Raw genomic sequence first — 27,624 nt, forward strand, 5'->3', positions numbered from 1 at the left:
AGCCTTTATCAAACCAAGGTTGTTTTTGTCTCCACTTCAAAATGTGTTGTGTCTGCAGTTCAAAAGTGGTCTCAGTCCTAGCCATGAGTTGTGGGGGCTAAAGCAGGTCCTCAGCTTTTAGGCCAAGTTCACATAAGTGTGGTTAGTTTAACCACGCATATAATGCATGTGTGGGTGTTAAAAGTACATACATGTTTTTAGGCTTTGGGCTTTTGGTTGAAAGGTTCATGTAAGTGTTCAGGACTGATGTTACTGGAAGGTCATAGCTCATTTACTCCATAAAGCACGAAATAAAGGCAAGTATCTCCAGTTCATTGAGTCTAAACCAGTAGAACCCCCTGACTCCCCAGCCCATACCACTCCTGCCCTCTGCTCCCCCCTCTGATTCTCTGTGGTTTCTCCTCAGGTTGCCCAGAGGAAGCTACGTCTGGCCAGCACCAGCGTCAAGCACTGGAATGTCCAGATGACCAGACTGATGCATCCTATTGGACCAGGAGGTGAGAAGCAAAACATGTTATTGTTTTTCTCCTCACTTTTTAAATCTACAAATTGAATTGAATCGCAATTGAATCAAACCCAGTTATCAGGTGTAAGCGATTGAAGAATGAAGACATTGAAGAAACTTTAAAATCCTCACCTCCTGTCCTATCCTGTCCTATCCTCTGTCTCTCTCTCTCTCTCTCTCTCTTCCTTTATCCATTCTCCTAGAGAAAAGACTCTCCATTGGAAGCTCTGGCCTTCCCGCCGTCCGTGTCCCATCTCTGCGAGACCCTGCCCTGTGCCTGTATAATCAGCGGAACGAGAAGCAGAGGGAGAGGGAGAAGATGGAGGACAAGAAGAGTGAGGAAAGTGTGGCCGATAGTGAGAGAGAGGAGAGGCGACTGTCTCAGGCGTCCAATGGGGACATGGACTGTGCCTGAGACCCATAATTATCAAACCAATGAATATGGATAACACACAGACACACACGCACGCACACACACACACACGCACACACAGACACACACGCACACACACACACGCACACAGACACACACGCACGCACACACACACGCACACACACACACACACACAGACACACACGCACGCACACACACACACACGCACACACACGCACACACACACATACATTGTACTATCAGACCATGATTTGGATAGACAAGGAGAAGCACTGATCTGATTGTAATATTGTTTAGCAAATGTAGTGACCTGTATTTAAAAAGTAATACAATTGTACTTTTTTATAGAACAATGTTTTACCTTGTTGTCTTACCTTTTTTCTTTTTGTCTTTCTGTCTTATATGTTTAGACATATAGCACGGTATAATTGCCTTGGTGCTTTCATAGGGGAACAGACCTAAAAATGAATAATAACGTCTATTATTTTACCTCTGTAAATGAACAATTCTGTATCTGAATGAATAAACCGCCGTTGTATTGATACTCTCTATATGTCAATTGTTCGTGTTTTGAAGTTCCATGTTAGTAGAGGGACAGAACTGTCAAAAGGCAGCTCACATTTCTTATTTTTTTCCTGCTACTGGTGTCAAGAATTTGAAATGGAAAAAATCTATGAGAAAGATAATGACATCACATCCTTTGTGGTCGGGACTTCCAGTTTTTTATTCATTATGCTATTATTAAGCTACATCCTACACTTTGCTGTCCCTAGTCTATAAGCAGGTAAATATGCCTCTTGTTAATGTCATCAACCACCACCTCATCACCTCTCCTTCATCTGTAAGTTAAAAACACAGGAAAGGCAAAAGCTGTTTATTGGTTCATGTAATTTACTTTCACCTGTTCAGTTCTTCTCTCAGTGTAGATGAAGGGTAAACAAGTACTGAGAGGAAGCCTGTTACTGAGATAATTGAAATGCACCCAATCAATGTGACCCTATTCCAGACATGACATCCTCACTCATCTAGGAGAATGGTAAAAGCTGCATGGAAAACAAGCCAACTGAAGAGTTAGACTGTCTATTCATCTGCAGTTAAAATTCACCTTTCTGTGCATACTGTTAGTTGCAATAATTGTGGGTAATAATAACACAACACAACACTGTATATAAGAATATATGAAAACAATAGGATTGCAAACTGTCGAGTAATATATTGCTCATATGTACTTGATTACTAATTAGCACCTTAATAGCAGTGTAGTTAAATAGCAGTGTAGTTAAAATGCTGACATACCTGCAGTGTCTGCCTTTCCTCCTGGTCTTGCGCTAAACCTCTACAGAAAGGTTGGTCAAGAGAGACATCTAGTGGTAATTTCGTTTAATGGTAACAAATGACAATAGAAAAGTGTTGCAGTGTTCCCATTGGAATAGAATGCTCTCATGAAGAGTTGACTCAGATTCGGATAGATTTATTTTTACAGAGCTAAGGTCATTGTCAATAGCCTACAGTTTCAGAAATATTGGTGGCAAGTTGGTGGGTTGCGTTGCACTGATCTGTATTCCACACAGGCTAGTGTGCGTATAATGTTTCACGTTTCAGAAATAACCAAATATTATTATTATTATTATTTTTAAAACACACGGGAGTGTACATTACATGTAGGCGTAGTTGGAACTGTCTGAAACTTTTACATTTTGTTGCACACTGGATAAGACTGGATTTAAAAATAAACACATGCTTATGCAACGCATTATGCAAAAGTTTAAGTAAATGTTTAGTGATAGTGAGCTAAGTGAACTTTGCCCATATTGTTATTTGTCTTTTCATTCAGAAAAACAGCACCGTAAAATCAGTACAGTGGACGTACTATCAGGCGCTGATGACACGCCACGCTACGCCGTGCGTGCTCATCGGGTGATGTCAAACAGAACGTGTGACAGATCGTGGAGCGGAGCTCTTGTAGACTGTCAGGAAAAAACTTTGGGAATAACAATCATTGCTAAATTTCGCTGTGATCAGCACGGATCATTAAGCCATCAGGACATCCAAAGAACGAACGAAATAAATGATAGAAGTTACACTTTACAAATAAGTCCCACTTCGAGTTCATCAGGAAGACCTGGGATCTGGAAAAAAAAGAAAAAGTAGCTGTGGTGGTGATGCTGCTGTCTTTGCAGAAATAACAAGAAGAGACACATCGCCGGCGAAAACAAATCGGACTGATTTAGCTCCCCAACCATCGGATCAATTGTTTTACGCGCAACGGTAAGACGAAATAAATGTCACCATATGTAAACCAGCAATCTCAAGCCATCATTTTAGGAACAATTGCTATCCCAAATCTCAGCCTCTCTGTTCTCACACAGACAGTTCGACAAGAGAGCAGCACAGCAGCAGACATCGGAATTTTGCTGGGTTTTGGGCCGGAGGGAACCAGCATGAAGCGAGCGAGCTAGCTAGCGTTGGCCAGTTTAGCAACAAGCGCTTAGCTTGCTATTGAAAAGTAGCTGAGCGTTTTTCATTCTGGATCTGTATGAACTGTTTGACATAATGGGAGATCTCACATGAACAAAGACATTTCGTTGTTTGTTTTGTTGCTGCTGTTGTTGTTATTGTTGTTGTGGATAGACGAAGCGTCACGTGAGGGATTAGAACCAGATGGCTAGCAGCAGGCTAATTAGTTAGCTGATAAACCAGCCAGCTAAAACCCTCCACTCCAGATAACTTCCATTTAGTAGCTGCAGTCTGTTCATTCAGACACCAGTAACTAGCTGCATGAGTAGGCTGTAAGTATATGCTTTGAAGCCGCGAACGTATTGCTGTTTTTTTTTCTTCTTCGCCAAAAGCTCTGCCAGCCAGTTAGCCAGCCAATTTAAATCTTGGACTGTCTGTGTCAGTCATCACCAAGTGTCAGTCAGTCCTGAGCAGTTTCCATCCTCTGCTGTCTGTGTCTGGTGCATTCATTGACAGAATATTTGTGACCCGGCCGAGGAATATATGATATAGCCAAAGAGGATGTATTTTAAGACGATAACCCTCATGGACAGTAAAGGGGACAGTGCAGTGTAATAAACCACCGTAAATTAATTTCATCAACTTGGTTTTCCACACTGAACAATGTTTGATTGATCAATTAAATGTAGCTAGGCTAGTACTAGTCCAGACAGACCATTATGGTTAGGTAGTGTTAAGTCCCATGTAATATTTTTCCACACATCTTCCCAATCTAAATTTACAGCTCCATCAAGTAGGCTTACTGTTTGCTCAGTTTCTTATCTAAATTCAGTAGGGTGAGAGATTCCACTGGTGGCCTATGTGTTCCCTCTGCAGGATGACGAATATGCTGTCTTTGCATATAGGTGGAATATAGTCACAGCAACTGCTTTGGAGGGGACCTACTGTACAGCTAAATTACAAACTCATACATGCTCCCACGGTCCTTCACAACCGAAAATGAAACTGTCTTACTGAGCAGTCTGCACCCTTGGCCCTGATGAACTCTCTGTCTAGCTGTTGTGGTTTTCAGTTAGCCAGGTTGTTTGTTTGTCTAGTGGAAAGAGTTGTGTAATGGCTGTAGCCAAGTAGTGTTTGTGTTCTCAGTGTTCTCAGTAGATACCAGAACAGCGGCAGTCCTCACTGGGACGAAGGGCATTGAGAACACAGATCATTCATGCTGTTATCATCAGCAAGCCTGTCTCTTCTCATCTCTTTTCCCTATTTCATTTGTTTTTATTTTCCCTTTCTCCATCTGTGTTTCATATAGTCTTATTCCTTATTTCCCTCAGTGTACGCTGTACCCCCTATGGTCTACTAGCCTTCACTCTCCATCTCTTACACCCTAATCTCCCACACTCTATCTCTCTATCTCTATCTCTTTCTTTTGTCTTCGTCGTCGTCGTCGTCCCACCACCACCACCCCCTGCTGCTTTTTAGGGCATGGGTAACACTGTCTGGTAGAGAGTTTCCTTCCTTCCTTGTATCCAGCTCACTCACACTAGCTGGCTCTCGGAGAGGTTGACATCACTTTCTTTTTTCTCTCTCGTTCTGTCTGTCTCTCTCTCTCTCTCTCTCTCTCTCTCTCGCTCTCTCGCTCTCTCTCAGCTCTTTTGGTGGTGTACTGTGCTGTTATGTGCACTCACACTTTCACACACACACTCTCTCTCACACACACACACACACACACACGTACACACACGTATGATTGAAGGGGATCGGGTTAGACTCACTGGGAGGTAGACCTAGATTTAGCAACCCAGCGAAACAACAACAGCCCTGCTCTCCTCAGCGCCTCAGCTCTATCTGAACTCCAAACGTTCAGTCTTTCCCTGTGTGCTTTAAAGCAAACTGCAAACACCCCATAGGAAACTCTGATCCTCTCTATATACGTTTGTGTAAGTGGGGGGTAACAGAGGTAGGCAAGGGCATCATTCCATGGGTAGGCATTGACCCCAATACCAAGTTCAGGGTTGAACAGTTTGGTGCTTTAATACTCTCAAATCCTGGTCTTCCAATGAAAAGATTCTCTATCTCAGTGCTTGGTTTAGATAAAGGTCAAATAGAAGATGTGATATCTTATGAATAATAAGGCAAATCAGACATCGTGTTTTGTTTCAGTTATTTGACAATTGTGCACCGGTCAGATTATTTCCTTCATTGTCTAGCATCAGTGTGTTAAGTCAGTATACAGGGTTTAAGGGGTATGTGAATAGCACTCTCCGCAGAAAATGGGTCAGCATCCAATTAGATGCTTAATTGTCTCACTTAACTAATTATGGGTTTAGTGGTCGTCCGAGTAAGCTAGCTACATTTGTTTGGTGGTCCTTGAGGTGGGAATTGTTCCAGGAAAGTGACTAAGAGCTGGTCTAACGAAGACGGCTAGCTCATTCTGAGGACCATATTCATCCAATTAGCGGTAGGTGTCATAAGGGAGCATTGCGTGGGTCGTTGTATAGGAACACCGGAAATATGTTTGCTCAGTGCTTAACACTATTACACAATGCAGGCGTGATATTTCCCTCATAAGGATTGGAGATCAGTTTTAGGAGGAGTACACAATAAATACCTAGCTTCTATCGTCAACGATTCTCCATTCAACCCTTTTGGCTTTGTCATTTTCTCCTAGGCCAGACCTACAACCTTGTGGTATTTGATTAGGCCTCATCATTGATGGGGTGCCCACCTGTCCACGTAAAACTATTGTTAACCAGTAGGGCCAGGAGTTTTTCCTCGACAGCCAGGTCACATTTACATTTATGGCATTTAGCAGACGCCTTTATCCAAAGCGACTTACAACAAATACATTTGTTTAAGTAAGTGAATCATCTATCCATCAGTCATCATAAGATGAAGTCACAATGCTAGAAGAAGGATTTGTTTTAAAAAAAAAAAAAAAAAAAAAAAAAAAAATATTAACAGGAGAAAAACTTGTACAGTGGGGTAGTGGGGGTGAAGAGGTCTTTAGGAGGGACCGTTAAGATGTAGCCTGAAGAGACGGCGGAAGATTGGTAATGACTCTGCAGTCATGACAGCAGTGGGAAGCTCGTGGCCTACCACATGGCCTAGAAAAAACTCCTGGTCATTGGTAATCTCCTATGTCCATATGACAGTGTGGACTGAACAATAGCAGTGCAGTGGCACCACATGAGTACTAGACTAAGCGGTGAAGACGTGGCTATGGTTTCACACCTGGGCAGTCTGAGTCATGACTGAGAGAGACTGTGTGAAAGGACAGTCTTTTTCTGCAGCGCGCGTCTGATGTTGACTCATTATGCAACAGGAGACATACAGAACATGTTTTTCAAAAGAAGCTACTGGCCAAGTTCCACACGTCATTGTGGTTTGTTCACAGATCATGTATTATGTGTGTGAGAGTGTGTGTGTGTGTGTTCTAAGGGTGAAATGTCAGGACTATGGTCTGTCTGTGTTCCAAGGCCTTTGGTTTTAATATAGTTTGACTAGGCTGTATTGTGGTATAGCCACAGGTGTTTTGGCATAGCCTGGTGCATGAGTTAGGTCTACATTAGGCCTACTGTATGTTTTTCATGGTTTAAGAAACAATAGTGAACAAAAGTGGACTGGATTCTGTTTTCACCATAGTTCTTGATGTTTTGTTGACGACCTAATGAATGAGTTCAATGGATGCCCTGCGGTTTAGAAAGATTCCCTCTGGGTTTTGAACAATGTGTGTTTATCACTGATGTGGGTCAGAGGTGAAAGGTCGCCCCTTTTCAATGGGCTTTGATGAACACACAGGGAGGGGCAGGAGTTCATCAAGTCTATCTCAGAATAGAAGATGATGGATATGAGTGGACATGTTCGTGCAGTTGAGACTTCGAGACAACCACACAAAGACAGTTCATTAACAGCCCTGTTTGCTCAAACTCTTTAAAAATGCATCCTTTCCCCATTGGATGTAATCATAGATCTGAAAGAGTTCGATTGGGGAAAGCGGCGGGGTGGAAACTTATAATTACTTACAGATCAGTGATTGCCTCCTGGAAGGGAGGAAGGAAGGATGTATTAAATAGGACAGTTGAACTAGGTCCACTGACTCCTGTCCTTCAATCTGGATTGGCTTTCTTGTCTCACATGCAGTGGTCCCACTCTCATTACCTTTCATTATGCAGAGTGCTCTTTAGTACAGGCCAAGGTAAAGAGACAAGGAAAGGGAAATGATCCATTCTAAAGTAATAGTCCTCTGTGGCTCAGTTGGTAGAGCAATGTGCGGTTATATATGCAATGTGCAATGAGCAATGTGCGGCACTATATATACCAACAATGTGTGCACTCACTGTGCTGTAAATCCTTGTTAATAAAAGTGTCATCTAAATGGCATACAGTATCCTTCCCTCAGCTCTCCCTCTCCTGGACGTTTGGCTCTTTAAATCCAACCCCATAGATTAGCCTCGTCCAGGCAGCCAACTCTCATTCCTACCTAATCTGCTCTTATTCAACACTGGGAAATGAATGCATTCTTTGGTTTTGTCTTAATCACCGCAAAGCTGGAGATTGTTGGGAAAGATTCAGAACTTTAGCATTATGATCCCCAGTAACGGGGTCCGGCCAGTTGTTCTCGTCCAGCTGACGTCATTGGTTGGTCATAAAATTGGCCCTTTTTGAGCATGTCACTGTTATGTAGGCATATTGGGGAAAAATCCCGGAAATTGAGATTTGTTGAGGTAACCTTTTTGAATGCAGACTGGATTAATTGACTCCTTTATGCTTTGTGGCCTCTGCTAATGAATTAGGCTAGGCAGACAAACGGGTATCAACAGACACTGTTCTGGCCGTCCAGATATAGATGCATGAACAAAAGGGGTCCATTTGCGGGGTCACATGATCAATCAGAAAGTAATTTCAGTTTTTGCTTTTTGTTTTTTTTGCCCTCCCTCCTCTTTCAAAAGCACAGGAGGCGGATGAGTTCAGTGTTCTCCCCACCAAATGATTGCTATTAGCCTGTCTTCCTTTGAACCCTATTCAGTGTTTACAAGTCGTCCTCTTGTCTCCCCCCACCCACCCACACACACACACAAACAGCCCCCAAGGCCAGTGGGGGAAAGTGCAGGGCTGTACCACAGGAAGTGGGGAATGTGGGGAAAGGTCAGTGGTGCTAGCCGATCTACTGAGGAGAGCTAACCAGAGGCACAGCGTCTTCAGCTTAGACAGCAACAGACACCCAGACCGTGGGCTCTCTCTCTCTCCCAACAACAGGTGCCTGTACAAAAACACCAGCCCTGCCTGCCTTGCATGTGCTGATGCCTGGAGGCTCGCCGTGTGTCCGTGTGTGTGTGCGCACACGCTCATATTTGTACATGAGTGTGTGTGTGTGTCTGTGAGCACCTCTGTACCCTTCCTTTCCTTCTCCTCTCTCTCTCTCACACACACGTACACACAGCCTCCAAAGTTAGTACATTGTGTCTGTGTGTTCTGCTTATCAGACGTTTCAACTTTGAGCAACTAAACTGCTTAGGGGTTAGTCTGTAAGGCCCTCTTCTCTCTGTTAGTGATTAGAGAGATCAATTACAGTGATTTAGTGGGCAACAGCTGGCTCTCATCTGTAGCATGCTAACTGCAGGCATGCATCCGAGACCTCTAACCTGCCCCATGTGTAGCAGGTCTGTGGGGGCGGACGTCTCTGTCTCTCTCCTGCCTGTCTAAGAGGAGGTGGTGCCGTGGGCGAAGCTTGCTCAGCTGCATTGGGACTGTTGAATGAGACCAGGTCAAATTCTCTGTTATTTCAAGTGTTTCCAGGAGAGACGTGCCTGTTACACCAGTACATGGAGGCCTTTCATCGTCCCTATGTGTTGTTTCAGCAAGAGGGTGTATTTGATGGATCTGACTGGATGTCTTACGCTGCCATGCACTTAGATTGTGTTGGTTACTTGAGTCTGTAAAAGGAGCTGATTGGATAAGATGAGTTGGAATGCTTGCTGATTGGTCATTTAGGACTTGGGTTGAAACCCCTGCTTTATGTAATGGGTCTACTCACTTGCTTTTTCCTCTCTCAACCAACAGGGCGGCGATGTGGGTGCAATGATTGAGGGCGGCTGAGGAGGGGCTGGAGAAGCGACGCAGCGCCATGGAGGGCACCCGGGCCGCCATCTTGCCATCGGTCCAAAGCCAGGACCATCGGCGGCAGAAGCAGAGACAGCGGCGTGCCGGAGGGCTGGGTAGAACCGTGGGGGTCCGTCAGAACCGGAGTGCCTCCCCTGCCAGCAAGTTGGATGGAGAGGGGGGGCTGCAAGAGTCATCCCTGGAGGAGTTGAAAGAAAAAAAAACTCCGCTGGAGGAGGAGAAAGAGGGGAGGGGGGAGGTGTCCCCCGAGGGGGAGGGGTCAGGCTCCTGGGACATGGAATCGCAAGACGGGGAGGAGGAGGCACTGCAGCCAGAGGAGGAACAGCAGGAGAAGGGGAGTAACAGCCACAGTACCTCCAACACAGACAGCCCCGCCCCCTCTAGCAGCTGCACAGGTGAGACACTAGCACCTTGCTTCTAGGGAAGACAAACTGAGGTAGAAGGTGTCCCTCAACCACAGATCCAGGATCAGATTCCCCAACCCTTCAGTCCTAATCTTAGCCAGTTGGGTGCTGAAAACATATCTGAGTGCTGATCTTGGGTCAGTGTTGCCTTTTAGATAATAATGAATACGATTATGGACAGGTGGGAGCCTGATTCTAGATCAGCACTCCTCCTCTTAGACGCTTTGTGAATACAGGCCCTGGCCTTGTACCAGTGGTTAGTAGCAACTTCTACTTCCTTCGACCAGGCTATATAGAGCAAGGGCGAAGCTCTTATCTGTTTAGGCTAGGTAACCAACCATATAAAATCACCACCGTGGACATTACAGAACATGATAACTTTATAATGATTCAAGATGACGAGTGAACTGTGCCTCACCATTTGTTCTATAGGCCCCAATTTGCATGTACAAACAAATTGGTAAAATTGGGGAGAAGTCGACTATCTTTACCTTAATATTTCTAATAGACATAATGAAACTGACTGTTTACTCTGATTAAACAGTTTTCTCAAAACCATTGTTAAAATCAAGTTACAATATAAATCATGCTGTCAGGTATTCTGAGTTGTAAGGTATTTTCTGCTCTGTTCAGCACTATTTGCTGAATCAAATTGGGGCCCTATGTTTGAGTAGATTAACCACTAACAATTTATGACAAGACCTACCAAGCATATGACACGGACGCACATACACAGTATCACCTTTCACTTCCCAGTGTCTATACCCACTATAGTCCCTTTGATGTTTACCTTTAGACAGAACCCAGTGACACCTCATTAATGACATCATGAGATAATCCTGTTCTGATCTGGAAGGAAGTGCTCTGATCTGGAGCTTGGTGTTCTAACCTTGAAGGCGGTGTTTTAATCTGGAACTGACTTTTCTGATCTTGAACTCATTGTTCTGATCTGGACTCATTGTAAGTGTATGGAACTCAGTGTTCTGATCTGGAACTTGTTCTGATTTGGAACTGTTTTCTGATCTGAACTATTCTCTTATGCTTGACCTCCAAGGTAAGATGCAAAACAAACACTTTTTAAATCAGGCCTGAGTGCTTTATCTAATTTATGCATTACAACAATGAACTTTTCAGCGTGGTCATTGTGTTGAGAAAGATTCAACTTTACTATGACATGATAATGAACAGTGAAATCCTCACAGGAGGCCTTATAAATATTAGGCAACAATCGCTCCACACATAACCTCGTCCCCAGGCTATTGCACACAGTGCAGACAAGCCTGGAATATCAACCACTCAAAGTTGGCCTTAGTGGGAGTAGCCATATAATTCTGTGGGAGTGACCTTACTGAGTAAAGTATTTGTCATCATTTAATTTAAATGATTGACACTACTGCGTGGCGTGACTCCAAATGGAGACAGAACTCGGGCAGCAAAAACATTCCCCCTGGGGGGGGTTAGGGGGAAGGTGTTGTCGAAGATGATTGGTTGATAGATTAAGCCAATGGCTATGCGCCATCCATTTTCGATGGTCTTTCGACGGGTTTAATGAACGCCAAGTTTAACGCTTTGGTCCACCAGACCTTTCGCACAATCGGGCGGAAGTGTCTGGGAACGAGACTACTCCACACATACAAGGCTTGAGCTATTTTTAATGTCACAAAGTTGTACAGAAATTGGTTGCCTCTGTTACATCTGGTTTCTCATTTACGTGCATTGAAAAAATCTCAGTACACCTTTGAAATACTTCACAATTTCAATATTACAAACAAATTAGCTGTAGGTAACTTCATTTGTAGCCCTCAACACATGGTAAACAATGGAGAGCCTTGTGTCCTTGAGAGAGCCCCTCCATTGACTTTTCCTCCAGATACAGACACCCTTTGATAGGGAGCACTGTTTATGTTTGTTTAGCAGCTCGCCGGCCTAGCGATAGTTATCTCCACTTCCACTCAGAGACCCAGAAGCACACTGACTGACTCACATTAAATGGATCCCTTCACTGTGTTCTCTCAAAGGACTCTGATGGTGTTGCACTGCTCTCCCTGAGAGCAATCAGACCAACCACAGGCGCTGTCGAGGACACAGCTCTCACTGTTTCCTCCATGAGATTTAGGCTGGAATTAGAGGCCCCCGAGGCATCGTCTGGTCAAATGGTTCATTTTGAACATTCTGGAACCAACTGAACTGAAATCAATTGAAACTAATTGTTTAGGTGGGGGGCCTCGCCTTGTTGAAGTAACGGAAGAGGATACCTTGTGTGCTGTGTAATATTACCTTTATAGTACTATAATATCCTCTTAGAGGGTCCGTTCCTTTTTTCCCTCAGACCTGTCAAGTTTGGCCTCCTTCTCTCCTTGCGCTGCCAACCAAGTTTCCACTCTGGTCAGAAAAGTGCTGTGTATTTGCTTTGGCAGGTGGACGAGCATGGCTCCTCTTCAAACAAGTGTGCATGTTGATAAGCTAGGCTGTGGTCTCACATAGAGGTCAGGGGAGTTAAGGTCTTTCGGCAAAGGTTTTTTTTCCGTAAACACCGAGAATGGGTCAGGCTTCGTTACACACACAAGGCTACAGTGCACTTTTGCCCATTTATATTCTCACCTATCATCGTATTACGTACAGTACTTGGGCTTGAGGTAAACACATTCTCCTCCGGCTAGTAGCATCAAGTGTTTCCTCTCCAAAAGCATCATGCAGGGTTCTGTCAGCTGTGCTTTTCATTATAGTCTGTTAATGACTAAACTTCTCTTGGAAGTGGTCTGCAGAGCTAGGTGGAGGTGCACTGCTCAGCCCACACTAATGATGAAACATTGACCATATAAAACCACACTCGAACTGCTTACAGGGTCTCTCTTGCATGTGACTTTGCACAGATTAGGCAATGTAGGCTATTGTTTGGTGGACCCTAAGGAAGTACACGAAGCAGGCAATCATTGTGTTTATGTTCAAGACTTAAAAGCAGAATTAAGGAAGAGTCCGACATTTCACAACATTTGAATTGACATGTCAAATATTGAATGAACAAGCATCCACAGCAGAGCCAAACAGAATTTCATTCCAGTAGAAATCATTCCAGTTTGCATACAAATGTAACTCTTCATTCCTTAGAGCCAACATGGAACCCTATAACATTCCATTTGGCCAAGCTATAGATCTGAAGAACACTCTGTAAAGATTAGCAGAAACCTCCCATGGAGGAGAACCTCAGCTGGTCTCTCTGTGTGGAGAGTTCTCCTCGTGATGAATTCCTCTGCCGCCATGGCCTCCCCGCCCACACAGACGAACCCAGAACCCCCTGTCTGTCTCTGTGGCTCTCTGCTGCCCAGTAGTGCTGGATTTCCCACGCTTTCACCATAGCCTAGCGATGTAGTGACTAGCGCTGCTCGGCCTCAGGGTCAGGATGTATGGAATGGATTTATCAGAATGGCACCGGCATGATTCTGATTCAATCGTTCAATCAGTCAATCAAATGTATTTGTATATAGCTTTTTATATAGAAAAGGTTGCAAAGTGCTTCACAACAAGAACAATACTAAAAACAATTATAAACAATAAATACAATACAAACAATATTATCTAACACAGAACCCATAGACCCCCAAAAAGAAGGCCAAGCCAAAAACTCCCCAGAATGGAGAAATTCAGGGTAATTCTGGCGTGGTTACATGTTACTCTAGGTCTTGGTTGGTTCAACTTGACTTCCTATACAGAATGTTGCTGTAAATCTGCATTCCCCTCCTCCTGTACCCCTTCTGTTTCTATGGGCTTTTGGGGGCCCCCATAGATATCTGTATTTCTATATTTCCCCATAAAAACAGCATGGATAGAACAAAACATGGGGTTCTAAATTATGAAATCGGATTGTCCCTCCCAGCTGTTGTTAGTCTATGGGGTCTCCAACCTCTAGCATTCTTAGCATACCTCAAGGGCTCCGGGAGAGCCCTTTGGCAGGCAGGAGCTAGGAGCACACCCAAGGGAGGTAGCAGGCTGGAACTCACCAGTGCCGAAAAGATTCCCGAGCTGCTTTCTGCGATTCTGCGCTACACAGACATGACACTTGCACGTGCTTGCAATGCTCACACATACGTACATGTTCAGTTCATATTGCACAGGCGTCATTAGGGAGCCTCTTTCCTTTGCACACACTCACAGGTCACACACACCGGTCACATTGCAGTCTGGTAGGAAGCGTCAGAACATCAGACAGCCCAGTCATGCCATAGATACACGATAGCAACCTGCTGTACATATGTACTGTACTGTACTGTATGTTCCATGTTGGGACAGAATGTTCCATGACAGTAATGTCCTCCAATTTGCATTCTAACTAGGATGTAATCGTCTTTTTTGACATTGTGTGCAAACATGATGGTAACCATTACAAATTCAAACCCACTGCCACTACTGCTTTGGGCCTAATTGTGGTGAAGGCTACATCAATTGAAGGCTACCATTCCTATGTATGATATCAGTCCTGAATATTGCCAATTCTTTGTTTCTTTTTTTCAGGACTAGAGCGACTTCACTGTGCAAGTTGTACATTAAAGAAATTAAATGTGTACAAAAAAAAAGTGATGACTGTAATGTGATGGGCTCAAGCATCAGTCAATCAATATCTTTATTGTCCGCAGGGGGAAATTTGTAGTTCAGTCAGGGTAAGAAAAAAAAACAACAGCAATAACAGCCACACAACAATTTCCACACAATAAAAAGCCTGGGAATATATCACATTATGTCACAGTCGTCATGATATGGCAGATAATGCAGCAACTTGTGCTGATGTGCAGTTGTCATGCGAATAATAAGTAAGCTTATATGTAAGCTTCACTACATATTTAACAGTTTGATGTCATATGATAGAAAAGAGTTCTAGTTCTATTGCATTTAAACCTTGGAAGTCTGAAACGACAACCTGAGGGGAGGAGCCCTCTATCTATAAATAACGGACATTCAGGACAGTCAAGGATAGAATTGGCCTCCCTCACGAGTTGTCTCTTACATTTCTCAGGTAACTGTCTGCAATCCTAACCAACCAGTTTTTTTTGTCAAACATTTAAATTGCCATACCAGGCTACCATAGAAAAAATCTAAAACAGATTCTATAAAACATGGTCATCATAGTACTGCTAACATTAAAATAGTTAATCTTTCTCAGAAAGATTTTTTTTTTTTTCGTTTTACAAATGGCATCAGTGTTTTCCTCAAAGCTGTGAGTTCCCAGTGAGTTCCCAGGTACTTGTAGCGGCCAGCTCCTGCTTGTTGACCAAAGTCAGATTGGAGCTCTGTGTTTGCCTTCTTAAGTCAAGGCCATATCTTTAGTCTTGGACACAGTTTGGTCTACAGTTTCATGTCTAGTGATGACTGTTGGTGTTGACAGTGGCGCCTCCTCTATGTCTCTTCCCAGACTTGTCCCAAACGTCTTCTCCGTCCCTGTCGGACCAGCTCCACCTGGGTAAGGACGACGGGACGGGTGCCGGGATCAACGTGGAGTGCCGGATCTGCGGGGACAAGGCCTCAGGATTCCACTACGGTGTACATGCCTGCGAAGGCTGCAAGGTGAGGAGCCAGGACAGGAATCATCAATAGAATACAATATGCAGTCCACTCCCGATACATGCATATACTATGCATTTCTTTCTACTGACTTTCTTCCCCCTCCTCCTCTGTCTGGTCTCTCTTTCTCCAGGGTTTTTTTCGGCGGACCATCCGTATGAAGCTGGAGTACGAACGCTGTGAGCGCAGCTGTAAGATCATGAAAAAGAGCAGGAACAAGTGCCAGTACTGCCGCTTCCAGAAGTGCCTGCTGCTGGGCATGTCCCATGATGGTGAGATATGCACACAATCACAATAAGAATAATCTGACTCCAAGTAATTTAATTGACAGTGCAAAGAATTGTTGAGTTTGGGTTGATTAGAGCAAGAATGGTCAAGTGAGAATAAATCTAATGAGGCTAACACTGTACACAACACTATACATTTATTTTCTTACGGATGATCACATACTGTAGCTGCCTTCACAAGGGGTGACACAACATCCCATACAAATACTTGTCCCTTATGGGCAAATGTGAAATGTGTTTCATTTTCCTCGGTTTCTCCAGCGATCCGGTACGGGCGCATGCCGGAGGCGGAGAAGAGGAAGTTGGTGGCTGGTCTCCTGGCGGGGGAGACGGACGTCACGAACCCCGGTGGCTCAGACCTCAAATCTCTGGCCAAGCGTGTCAACAATGCCTACCTGAAGAACCTCAACATGACCAAGAAAAAGGCCCGCAGCATCCTCACCGGCAAGACGACCACCAGCCCAGTACCAATTGTAGGCCCATTTAAAACACTAATATATTATGCTATACTGATGCCATTTGTATATGTGTAAACATATACAAATGTGTCGTGTTTAGTTAGACATATGATACAGTACAAACAGGGCAATATGTATAACCTTTATCAATGAAAACATGACATGATATCAAGACATGCCTGGTCATCATCGTCCTCCTCCTATGATATGATGACTGAATATGTTCTTGCCCAGCACACACAATCTTATCCATACAAAGGAATGTGACATCAACATCGCACAGCACTTGCTGTGTTGGTGAGATGTACTGTACATTACAGCGCTTCACACTGTACCATGATATGATACCAACACAAGCTCTAGCCTGTATGTATGGTGTCCAGGGGGCTTGGGATAAGACTGCAAAAAACACATTTCCATTTCACAATGAACAATAAAATACTGTTCTGACTTCCAACCAAGTGCCCAAGGCTTCCCAAATAGTGATTATGTATTATAGCCCCCTTAATTGTGTTATTTCAGTGCAAGAGTACTTGTGTTAGGAAGTCCATGAGAACAGCGGTACTGAAACGTCACCTCTGCTCACACTTCCTTGTGTTTGAGTGAGGGGCTGGTGTTGGTTCCCTTGCATCATAACGGCTGCCTGCAAACATGTGGGAAATAAACCCTGAGGCTTTATCAGTGTTGTGTCTGAGACTGAGATGGCGGAGGAATAGGCCAAATGTCAGTGTCACTCTCCCAGTGCACCTGCTCATTTCATACCACAGTGAAGAAAGGGTGGCTAGGCTGTTGGCTCGGCATAATAACAGTATATTTTCCTGTTTGTTTGTCTGTGTGTGGTCTGACTGGTATTGGTAGAACTAGGTCCAGGCTGTCCACCTACTTATTTCATACTATATTGCATGCAGGCCATGGCTAGCCAAGCCTGTAACATTTGGTGGCAGTGATTTAACATATTTGCATTAGATTTATACCTAAAATTGTCATTTCAGCACTGTAGGTTCAGCATTACTTAGAGCATTTCTTACAGCACTAACTGAATTGTCTGTTATCCACCGAAAGTTCTTCTTAAGGACTAGATAACACTCTTTCTCTCTCTCTCTCCCTACCACTGCCTTCCCCCCTCCCTGCAGCCCTTTGTGATCCACGACATGGACTCTCTATGGCAGGCTGAGAACGGGCTGGTGTGGAACCAGCTGATCAACGGGACGCCGCCCCACAAGGAGATTGGCGTGCACGTTTTCTACCGCTGCCAGTGCACCACGGTGGAGACAGTCCGCGAGCTCACAGAGTTTGCAAAGAGCATCCCAGGCTTCGTGGACCTCTTCCTCAATGACCAGGTACAGCAGAAATGAGGCAGTGTTGTCAAATTTGAGTTACGGGCCTTATTTCGTGTGATTGTGTAGTGAAGGTTGTTTGGTCAGTTAATCTTGTTTGAGACCTGAGAACTACAGTTAGCTCTCAAGGCTTTCACTCAACAGTATGTTTTTGGCACATTTGTAAATTAAACCCTGAGTGTTACAATTTTCACACATTTACCACATAACAGTTTGTATTCTATTGTATATCTTTCAACATGCTTGTATCCTTTTGTGAACAGGAAGTAAGGACGCATTTTTGAAGTAACTAACTTATTTTTTTTCTCCTTTTCCACCACCCCTGCACCCTCTGTTTCCCCTCCCGCCACCAGGTGACGCTGCTGAAGTACGGTGTGCATGAGGCCATCTTCGCCATGCTGCCCTCTCTCATGAACAAGGACGGGCTGCTGGTGGCCAACGGGCTGGGCTTCGTGACCCGGGAGTTCTTGCGCAGCTTGCGCCGGCCCTTCAGTGAGATCATGGAGCCTAAGTTTGAGTTTGCCGTCAAGTTCAATGCCCTAGAGCTGGACGACAGTGACCTGGCCCTGTTTGTAGCTGCCATCATCCTCTGTGGAGGTATGGGTTAGCAGTGTTCTGGTATTCAAGTACTGCACTCGTACTGTACTGTCATGCAGGTATTTCAGCTTTTAGCTAGCAGTTACGTGGCTAGTTAACAGTAGGCTTATTCAGTACCTAGCTTGTTTGTGAGCCAACAGTAGGCCTGCTCAGTAGCTAGTGTGGTTCAAAAGCTTACAGTTGTGTACCAAAGAATGCAGGTGGAACTTGCTATTTGGCATATTTGATGCCCTTAATCAGGCGTGCAGATGACAGGGAAATGGCAACACTGTATCGCCCTTCGTACATACACAAGAGAGCACTTTCTTTTGGCCAAAGATTTCTGAGTGTCCTAGTCCCTAGTTATGGTACATACTCATCCCAGGCAGAAATCGAAGCACTCTCCCAGGTGCTAGAGAAACACATGAATCTTACCACAGTGGCTATTTCGGCAGTAGCAAAGGAACTAGATGAGACTAGAACGACGGCCCTGCAAAACAGAATGGCTCTGGACATGATTTTGGTTTCCCAAGGGGGGGTCTGTCACATTATTGGTACCGAATGTTGTACATACATCACAGATGCCACTAGCCCGGTAAAGGATTTGGTAGAGGGAACACACAGAGGTATAGAGATGCTCCACCAAACCCATGACTTTGATCTTTTCACCTCGATGGGTTAAGTGCTCGGGCCATGGGGGGCCGCTATAGCTAAGTTGCTGGTTACCATATGTGCAATTATCGCTTTCTTGATGACCTGTTGTATGGTGATGTCGGTGGTTTGCAAGGCATGTACAAGGAGGGCGGCCACCCACATGATGACAACTAACATGGTACTCGAACGAAAGGAGACAGGGGATGACCTTTCTAACCTGGGTCCCTTTCCCGGGTTTAACTTATTTGATGAGGAGGATATGAGAACCTCCGTCCAGTGAAATATGATATGTAGGCTGAAGTGTTGTTAACATTCAAGGAATTAAATGTTAAAAGGAGGGATTGTTATGGAAAATACATTCATAGAACTATTTTCAGGTTATACACTTTCATATGACTGATACAACTTGTGTAACTACTGTGATTACATTTTCTCTTGCCACACCTCTAAAGTTCTATAGCCATTGTTCCGAGAAGCACTGTAAGATTTACCATATGAACAGCGGTGATGTCTGAGAGAGTGGTGAGAGAGAGCAATAATGGGGGGACAGGCGCATCCTGCTGATAGGTGTGAAATGTTGAACGGCGATTAATCAGTAAGAAAGCCTCCCCATTGTTCATTCTCTCCCGCCCTTTCTCACGTAAACACAAGCCCATCAGCCAGTAGCCGTGGCGGTGCCTACTATTATGTTCAAACTGTATAAAAGACAAACCTGATCATTGTCTCTTCAGACTTGTGCTGAACGGACCCCCGGTTCTACGCTGGGCTGCTGTTACGCTCTTGTCTCTTGTTTGCAAGCAATAAATACCGGACTCAGATATTGTGGCTACTCAGGACTTGTTTCTTGATTCTTACCTCCGAAGAGCTAAAGTACAGAGATGTAAATCCTAGACTTCCACCACACTAGCTAGGTAACGAATGGATGGCATGTGTTAGTGAATATTTCGGACAAAAAGTTAACTGCTTCCACTTGACCAAGCAAGGATACGTTAATCAGGATCTGTAATAGATGTTCAGAGTCTGTGCACATTTGGCACCCATCACTCTCCTTTGAATTGATACTAACATACCCCCTTTTCTCTTCCTCTCCCCTCCCCCCGCCTTTCCCTCCAGACCGTCCGGGGCTGATGAACATCAAGCAGGTGGAGGAGATCCAGGACAGCATCCTCCAGGCCCTGGACCAGCACCTGCAGGCCAACCACACAGACTCCATGTACCTCTTCCCCAAGCTGCTGCAGAAGATGGCCGACCTGCGGCAGCTGGTCACCGAGAACGCCCAGCTGGTCCAGAAGATCAAGAAGACCGAGTCTGAGACCTCGCTGCACCCGCTGCTGCAGGAGATCTATAAGGACATGTACTGACTAAGTTATGTGTCAACCAGCTGGGTACCAGAGATGGAGAGAGACGGTGTGACTGCTGGGGCAGAATAACATACATCCACCACACACTGATGTGTGTTGTAGTGAGTGTGTGGGTTGGTGTTTTATATGCCCAATTCCAAATCGATTGAGGGTATGGTGGCTTTTACACCTATCCCATCCTCTCAGATGTAGTGCGTATGGGTAGAGACTAGGGGTCGATTTGGAATCAGGCAACATAACAGCATACACCCCTACCATACAAAGATTTGCATTTTACACAAGTGGGTGTCCTGAGCAGACTTGGAGCTGTGTCAACATGGAACAGACACAGTTGTAACCCAGGCTTTAAACTGTTGTAGAACAGGACTGATGCAGTTGAAAAGCTTCTTGGTGTCCTATTCTGAGAGTGGTAAAGGTGCAGTACCATGGTATTCCCGGAGAATACCCACTCGGTTCACCTCAGGGCCACAGAACCCAGACTCTTCTTTTTTTCTTCCCTCTATTTTTTCAACGGATAATCAGCGTTGCTATTTTTATACAACAGATTTTTTTGTAGTCTCTCTCCCTACGGGAAGTTTTTATACAACGGTCAACCCATTCTAAACCCTGCATCGAAGGGTTAATATTACCAGACTTTCTTCTAGATTGTCGTAGTAAAGAGACTTCTGAGAGGTGTAAAGGTGGCAGATTGGGGGGGATGTCCTGCAGATGCAGGGTGCTGGTATCTATCCAAGGTGAGCTTTCCTGTACAAGCAGAAAGCCCATAGCCATACCTAGGGTGTCCCATGTTCAGTCCCCCAAACTAAGGCCCTATTACCACAAGCATAAACTACCCCCCCCTCCATAATCTCCACAGCTACTTTCTCCTCATGTGGTCACATTGACTGCAAGTGCAACCCCCATTCCTACCCCAGCCCTCAAACCCCAGCCAATCAGGAAACGGTTTTGGGTTTGATTGACAACCCAAAGTCCTGCCGTTAACAAATCCACAAGGATCAGAGCCTGCTTGGTGCAAATTCTTAGGGGAACAAAATCTGCAGTCGCAACCCCTAGGTGTGGGATTTTAAGGAGCACTTGTGAGATTCAGATGCCTTCATATGATTCTATTTTACCCCAGAGGCACTCACGTTCTACCCTCTTCCTAACTGACCAGGAAGCATCAGGGTTAACCTCAAGTCTCAATCTAACTTCTCAATGGACAAATTATAGATTCTTACAACTTCCTAACCTCAAACCTTTTATTTTTTGTCTTTTGTGTATAACTGTTGGGTCTAAAACCATGGGATTCTGAGTTCTAATACTGTGAAAGATGTTCCTGATCACAGGGTCTTGTGTACATGTATGATGTTTCATTGCCTGATTTTATTTCAAATGTTTACTCAAGATTTACTTAAATTGTGTATAATTGAAGTATTATTCTTTGTATTTTATTTTATTTTCAGCCAGACAATATTCTGGAAACCGCACACAAGCCAAACTCTAACAGTACTTTGTCAAAACTTCCCCACATTCTCCTCTGAATGTGGTGCTATGGATTTGGCCAACGATCGCTCCCTCACAACTTATAGCTACGAACAGATTTTTAATACTTCCTAAATGAATCATATGGATCCCTCCTTCGACCCTTCCCTCCTCTCATTTAAGCACCAGGAGAGCTAAGGGAGAGCATTGTTTTGAATCATATTTAATGTATCTATAGCTCTGTTCAAACTATTTGAATGTTAGAGGAATTTTGGGATGCAGGGGGACCAATGTAATTTGCCATGCAAGGAATAGGTTATCCCCATTTTTTAGGTCAACCAATCATGGCCACTGATGAGACTGCACTTCCTACATGGTAAACATGTCAATAATTATATGCAAATCAATATGTGTTTATATTTTGATTATTTTCTATATCATGAAATTATAAATGTGCTGATGAGATGGAGTTTGCATTTGAGCACAAGAGCAGGAGGACAATTGTGTGTGACTCCCTGCCTGCAAAGTTGACATTAGAGGTTGCCAAACTGTTACACAGATATCCTTCCAAAAATAACTTCAAAGACCACTACTGGCTCTATGAAAGCACAACTGACAAATCAGATGCAGACACCAGAAACATTCTCAAAATGTTCCATTTGCAACATAGATACAGTAATTAAGTGATGTTCAACCACCCTCTTGTTAAGAGTCAATGAACATGTGATGGTCATTTCTCCCTTTTTGCTTATATTTCTCTTTTTGTGTGACAACCTTTCTTTGGATGGTTATTTACTCTCTTTGCTCCTCGCTCTCTCTTTTTCTTCTTTTTATCTGGTGCCCCTGGATATCTCTGTTGATTTGGACCAGTTGGAGATATAACTAGTTTATAGACTCATTTCTGTGTTATAAACTTTTCAGAGAGACAGTTTGGTGCTATATTATTCTTCAATGGCCATGCTTTTTTCTCTGACCTCACTCAGCCAAATGACTCTGGCGCCCCCACTAAATTCCCATGAAACTTGCAGCACTGTTACCTAATTTATGAGGGTATAAATGAATATAAACTGAAACCTTTCTTTTTGTTACAGTACTTTCAGTTACTGAATAATATAAGTTACAATTGAATCTCAGAAAAGTATTACTACTACACAATGTTTCAAAGTAAAAAGAAGTTATGTTTTATTTGAGTCTCAACAGTTGACTTATAGAATAATTTTGCATACAAATGAATGAGCACAAAAACGAGCAACAGTTTGAAGTTTTATATGGTAGACCACGGCAATACAGTGCATCTCCTTGAATTGAACCTCTGTATAAAACCATGGTTTTGACTGTCAAATGAACAGGATGGGGTTTCTACCTTCTGTATAGAATTTCCTACAAATGGTTGAATAAAATACATTGGGTAATACTTTTAATGCCTTCCGCTGTCCTCGTATGAATGTCTCTATTTCATTTGTTGGTCTTGATTTCAATTAGGTTTTGTATTATATTAATGCTAATGTATTATATTATATTGTATTTAATCTCATATGTGAAATGATATTTGTACACCAGAACAGCACAATACATATTTTTCTTAAACCAACTATTTGGCCCGTAGAGCAGCAGAGTAAAGGCATGGTGGACCATATTACATAGTTAGTGATCCTTGACATCATTTGTCCTCATGCATCATTTAAAGTAGTCCCCAAGTTCTATAAGGAGTATGTGAGAGAGTTGGGATTGTGTGTTTGTTATGACGTGTGTATGTATGAGAGTGAGAGAAAAATCAATCATCCAAAACGGGATGTGTGTGTGTGTGTGCGTGTGTGTGTGTATCAGGTGTTGGACAGCTTGGTGGGCCCCTACCTTCCTTCCTGTGACAGCGTTTCCTTTGTCAAGGCTTGCGGTGTGTGTGTGAACTGCATGTGAACCCAGAGAATGAAACCAGATGAATGCGTTCTGCAGATGTGTCTGAACAATGACACCCAGGAGACCTCAATGACCCCTACAACCATTGTTTTGCCCAGGCAGGGCTCAGGTTCGGAGCCCACCGAGGGGGCTATGGCTGTACCGGTAGTCTAGTATCAGGCTTCCTTAACTTCTCCCCGGGAACCCCAAGCACAATGTGTGTTTGGAACAGTGCATAAGCTCCCCACTGTGTTTGGATGAGAATAGGAATGTGAGTGTTTAAAGGTTAGCTAACCTGCTCCTAGTTACAGACAGGGGATTGGCAGGGGTCGTGGCTTATGTGTTCATAAGTCTCTTTTCAATCCCCATTGTCTTTGTTTTTCTTGAGTATTGCCCATGGGGATAGTTATGTATTTTCCATGCACTGATATCTACTTTGTCGTGTAATAAACATAACACCCTGGCTAAAGAGGACCGTGAGCATTCAGGAATATCTCTTATTGCATTATTATCTTATTGTATTATTTCTCTGTACCTGCATGTCAGACCTTCTATGAGGACTTTTGTTTGTAAAGTTTGGACTTAGGAAGTCTGAATTCCCAGGCTATTCATATAACAATGTAGACATTCACATAACCATCTATACACAATGTCTAAAACTGTAATCTACATTCACTGAGCTGGCATTATTAAAGCCCCAACCTGTATCATTACCTTACTTCACTCTGTCACCTAAGATAAATGTTACACTGCAATTGCAGTAGGAAATATTGTGCTATCTTTAGATAAATGCATAGATTGAATCACGCCACCAGTGAGACTGATAGTCATAATATGACAGGACTAGAAAGGAAGATGGGGGGGGGGAACTACAAACCCCAGCTTTGACAGTGTTTACGTCACGGAACAACGTTTATAAACGCAGACGGACTTCCGCTCATTCTTTCTTTTCAGTGCTCTGTCGCGTGGGAGCTGAACCGGCAAAATGAGGTGAGCTGAAATTACAATAAATGAGTGTATAGCTATGAAACAGACTAAATTTCGACTTTGGCATTGAATGTATGAACAACTTAATCTTCAGCAATGTCACAATAGTGCTCTCAAGCTTCATCTATTTGTAAAGTGCCTTGTGGATGTCGCTTTAGTAGAAATTAGCTTAGTTTGCTACTTTTAGCCTGTGAACTAGCAGGACACCAAATCCACGTCCATCTAACGTTAAATTAAAATCACACATGTAATTAACACGTCCTGGCGGTATAACAAACATTTTGACATTCATTATTTATCAATAGTTTTGTTGTGTGAATTATTCTGACATTTGTGGACATGTAGTTAGCGCCGCGGGAGAGAACGTAGTATCGCTATGTATCTTAAGTTGGTGTTTCCGACAGCTCATGGCTAGTCGTAGCTTACATTTCTTGTGGAATGCCTGTATAGCATTATCGCTGGAGAATATATACCGTTATTATTGTCAATTAGCTACATAATTGTCATGTGTGCATTTCCAGTAAGGTATCCAGGGATATGTTGTACGAGGCCGTCAAGGAGGTCCAGGCGGGATCTCTGACGAAGCAGCGCAAGTAAGAACGTTTTCCTCATCTGTACAGTCAATTGAATACCATACTGATGTGCTTGTGTCTATAAATGTCTATACATTCATAAAGTTGAATTGCCACTACTGGTTATCTCATCTGTCATTACTGTCATCTGCTGTGATCACCATTTTTACACTGAGGATAGTTGGCTAACGATTTGCTGCCCAGCTTTATTCTGCCAAAGCTTGTTTGGTGACATGTTTCCACAACTTTGTGTGGGTGCCAACTCACCATTTGGGAAACCATTGAATGTAGATTTCTGTTGGAAAGCCTGTGATTTTAACTCCCCTCCTGTCGTCCTGAAGGTTTGTGGAGTCTGTTGAGCTCCAGATCAGCTTGAAGAACTACGATCCCCAGAAGGACAAGCGTTTCTCTGGCACAGTCAGGTTCGGCCCCTTTCCCGTTTCACCCAGCCTTCTGCCTGTCTGCCCCGCGTAGTCCTGACTTGGTGTGAATGGGCCTGATTAGGCCTCAATCTGAACCCAAACATGCTTGCAATGCACATGTAACTCAAAACACTTGCAGACTGACTCCCACACTATTGAGTATCTCACATACACTACTTCATGCATCTGATACATTCACTAACACTCAAACCCACACTGGCAGGGCTGCAGTGTGGGGCGGGCGGTGCAGAAGTGTCTTGGGTAGTTCGACTGAACCCCTCCCTCGTTTGGGGGAGGGAACCAGCGGACGGACCCCTACCCTGGGTCTTAAAATATGAGGGGAGGCAGACAGGGGGGTCTTTGTGCCCCTCTTGAGCCGACCATTTTATCTAACAAAATGGTGTTGCTGGTGGAGTTCCAGAAAAGAAGCCAGTCGTGTGGTCCCGGTAAGACCCCAGAGTTGTGTCCGAGGCCCGCTTCGGGCGGGCGGTATCTGATTGGATCCAGTCTCTGGTGGGAAGTCACTAGATGGTCATCTTAGAAAGGACAAAAGTGGCTATGTTGCCTAGTGTTTAAGCCTAGCCTAATTCATCATTAAGCCTAGTATATTGTTAGTTGTAAGATGCAGTGCTATTGTCCATTCTAACATGGTCAGAAGGTGATAACAGTCAATAATGTGATTGTGTGCCAGAGCTTGTGGTCCTCATGTTCTCCCCCACCTGCAGACTGAAGACCACCCCCAGGCCCAAGTTCTCTGTGTGCGTCCTGGGAGACCAGCAGCATTGTGACGAGGCCAAGGCCGCAGACCTGCCCCACATGGACATCGAGGCCCTGAAGAAGCTCAACAAGAATAAGAAACTGGTCAAGAAACTGGGTGAGTAGTGTTATTGAAATAATGCACACTCAATCACCAAACATAACCGCGAGTATAGTATCCTTTTGGCAAGCAATGTCTGGTATATTATATGCAGTGGTGTGGTCCCCTGACCCTCTCCTCTTTCCCTCGGCCCCACAGCCAAAAAATACGATGCATTCCTGGCCTCTGAGTCTCTCATCAAGCAGATCCCCCGTATTTTGGGCCCCGGGCTGAACAAGGCTGGCAAGTTCCCTTCCCTGCTCACCCACAATGAGAACCTCAACACCAAGTGTGATGAGGTCAAGTCCACCATCAAGTTCCAGATGAAGAAGGTAGGTTTGAGTCAGTCATTATGTGGTGAATGTGTTTTATTACAAACATTTTACGAGACCAATTAGTTTGACTGCACTAAAACGCATGACAGCTGCCCTAAAGTTTGCATGGACCTACCGAGTAAAAGTGCCATGTGTTTTCTAACCTCATCTCCTCCCCCCTCTTCTCCAGGTGCTGTGTCTGGCAGTGGCTGTGGGTCACGTGAAGATGTCTGAGGAGGAGCTGGTCTACAACATCCACCTGGCTGTCAACTTCCTGGTGTCTCTGCTGAAGAAGAACTGGCAGAACGTGCGTGCCCTCTACATCAAGAGCACAATGGGAAAGCCCCAGCGTCTCTACTAGAAGGACCACTCTGCTTTTACTACCAATAAAAAAGACACACAAAAAAATGACACCGTCTTATGTATTTGTATGCTCTCTATGAATCTGAAACAGTAGCTATAATTATACTGTCACGGTAGCTAAAGATTCTGTGCTTGTTTAAAGCAACTCCCCGTCTGTTTGCCCTAGTTCTAGTAGACCCCTGCAGTAACTGCATATGATGGGAATGTGTGGTTGGGCTTGACTGAAGCTTATGAGGGGCTTAGGCACTACCTGTGACAGTGTTGACCCAAAACTAACTGCTGGCTAGGACATTATCTACTGTGGAAAGGATACCTGCACTAGAATTTGAAAATGGCTGGCAACTTCCCAGCGAATTGTCTAGATATTCTGTTTTTCATTTTTGGAGCCGATTGGGATCTTTTAAATGATAACCTGTGGAATTAGGAAAGTTTCTGAAGCTGACTTAGGAGAAGGTTTTTAAAAGCACTAGTCACCTTAATTTGGTCTGTAGATTAAGGGGGGGGGGGGGGGGTCATCCTTCTAATACAATGCTGAAAGAGACCCACACATACTGTGAGGTGCTATGTTACTATTTTCAAGGATCTTTGCACACTCAACTGCATGCAAATTTGCCACAGCTATTTTACAGATGTATTTGTATACAGAC

At 44.0% G+C, this 27,624-nt stretch overlaps 2 protein-coding genes and 1 long non-coding RNA gene across 3 annotated transcripts; all 3 read left to right on the forward strand.

Annotated features, from left to right (window-relative positions):
* Positions 1 to 71: 71 nt before the first annotated feature.
* Positions 72 to 1,446, forward strand: LOC310803760. The gene is made up of 2 exons (XR_014554188.1): positions 72 to 497; positions 709 to 1,446. It is a non-coding gene; the product is annotated as an uncharacterized lncRNA (long non-coding RNA).
* Positions 1,447 to 2,830: 1,384 nt separating this feature from the next.
* pparda (peroxisome proliferator-activated receptor delta a) lies at positions 2,831 to 22,981 on the forward strand. Its single transcript, XM_083667991.1, has 8 exons — positions 2,831 to 3,167; positions 9,417 to 9,871; positions 15,285 to 15,436; positions 15,567 to 15,705; positions 15,982 to 16,193; positions 17,312 to 17,518; positions 17,869 to 18,112; positions 19,859 to 22,981. The coding sequence occupies exons 2-8, from the start codon at positions 9,481 to 9,483 to the stop codon at positions 20,104 to 20,106; spliced, it is 1,593 nt and encodes a 530-aa protein (XP_083524117.1). The 5' UTR covers positions 2,831 to 3,167; positions 9,417 to 9,480; the 3' UTR covers positions 20,107 to 22,981.
* A 1,413-nt stretch (positions 22,982 to 24,394) lies between these two features.
* On the forward strand, positions 24,395 to 27,031 carry LOC310803100 (large ribosomal subunit protein uL1-like). The gene is made up of 6 exons (XM_083667738.1): positions 24,395 to 24,453; positions 24,972 to 25,043; positions 25,364 to 25,444; positions 26,170 to 26,318; positions 26,460 to 26,632; positions 26,805 to 27,031. Exons 1-6 carry the CDS (start codon positions 24,449 to 24,451, stop codon positions 26,973 to 26,975), a joined length of 651 nt encoding a protein of 216 aa, XP_083523864.1. The 5' UTR covers positions 24,395 to 24,448; the 3' UTR covers positions 26,976 to 27,031.
* Positions 27,032 to 27,624: the final 593 nt, after the last annotated feature.

This window comes from Argentina silus (assembly GCF_951799395.1).
Source record: "Argentina silus genome assembly, chromosome: 4".
In the NCBI taxonomy this organism is placed as follows: domain Eukaryota; kingdom Metazoa; phylum Chordata; class Actinopteri; order Argentiniformes; family Argentinidae; genus Argentina; species Argentina silus.

Bases quoted from the DNA above. Each gene is read 5' to 3' on its own strand.
- LOC310803100 (XM_083667738.1), top strand. The intron at 25,044-25,363 runs GTAAGAACGTTT...GTCGTCCTGAAG, and splicing joins TCTCTGACGAAGCAGCGCAA to GTTTGTGGAGTCTGTTGAGC. The intron at 25,445-26,169 runs GTTCGGCCCCTT...CCCCACCTGCAG, and splicing joins CGTTTCTCTGGCACAGTCAG to ACTGAAGACCACCCCCAGGC.
- pparda (XM_083667991.1), top strand. From the start codon at position 9,481: ATGGAGGGCACCCGGGCCGCCATCTTGCCATCGGTCCAAAGCCAGGAC. The intron at 16,194-17,311 runs GTAGGCCCATTT...CCCTCCCTGCAG, and splicing joins CCACCAGCCCAGTACCAATT to CCCTTTGTGATCCACGACAT. The intron at 18,113-19,858 runs GTATGGGTTAGC...CTTTCCCTCCAG, and splicing joins TGCCATCATCCTCTGTGGAG to ACCGTCCGGGGCTGATGAAC.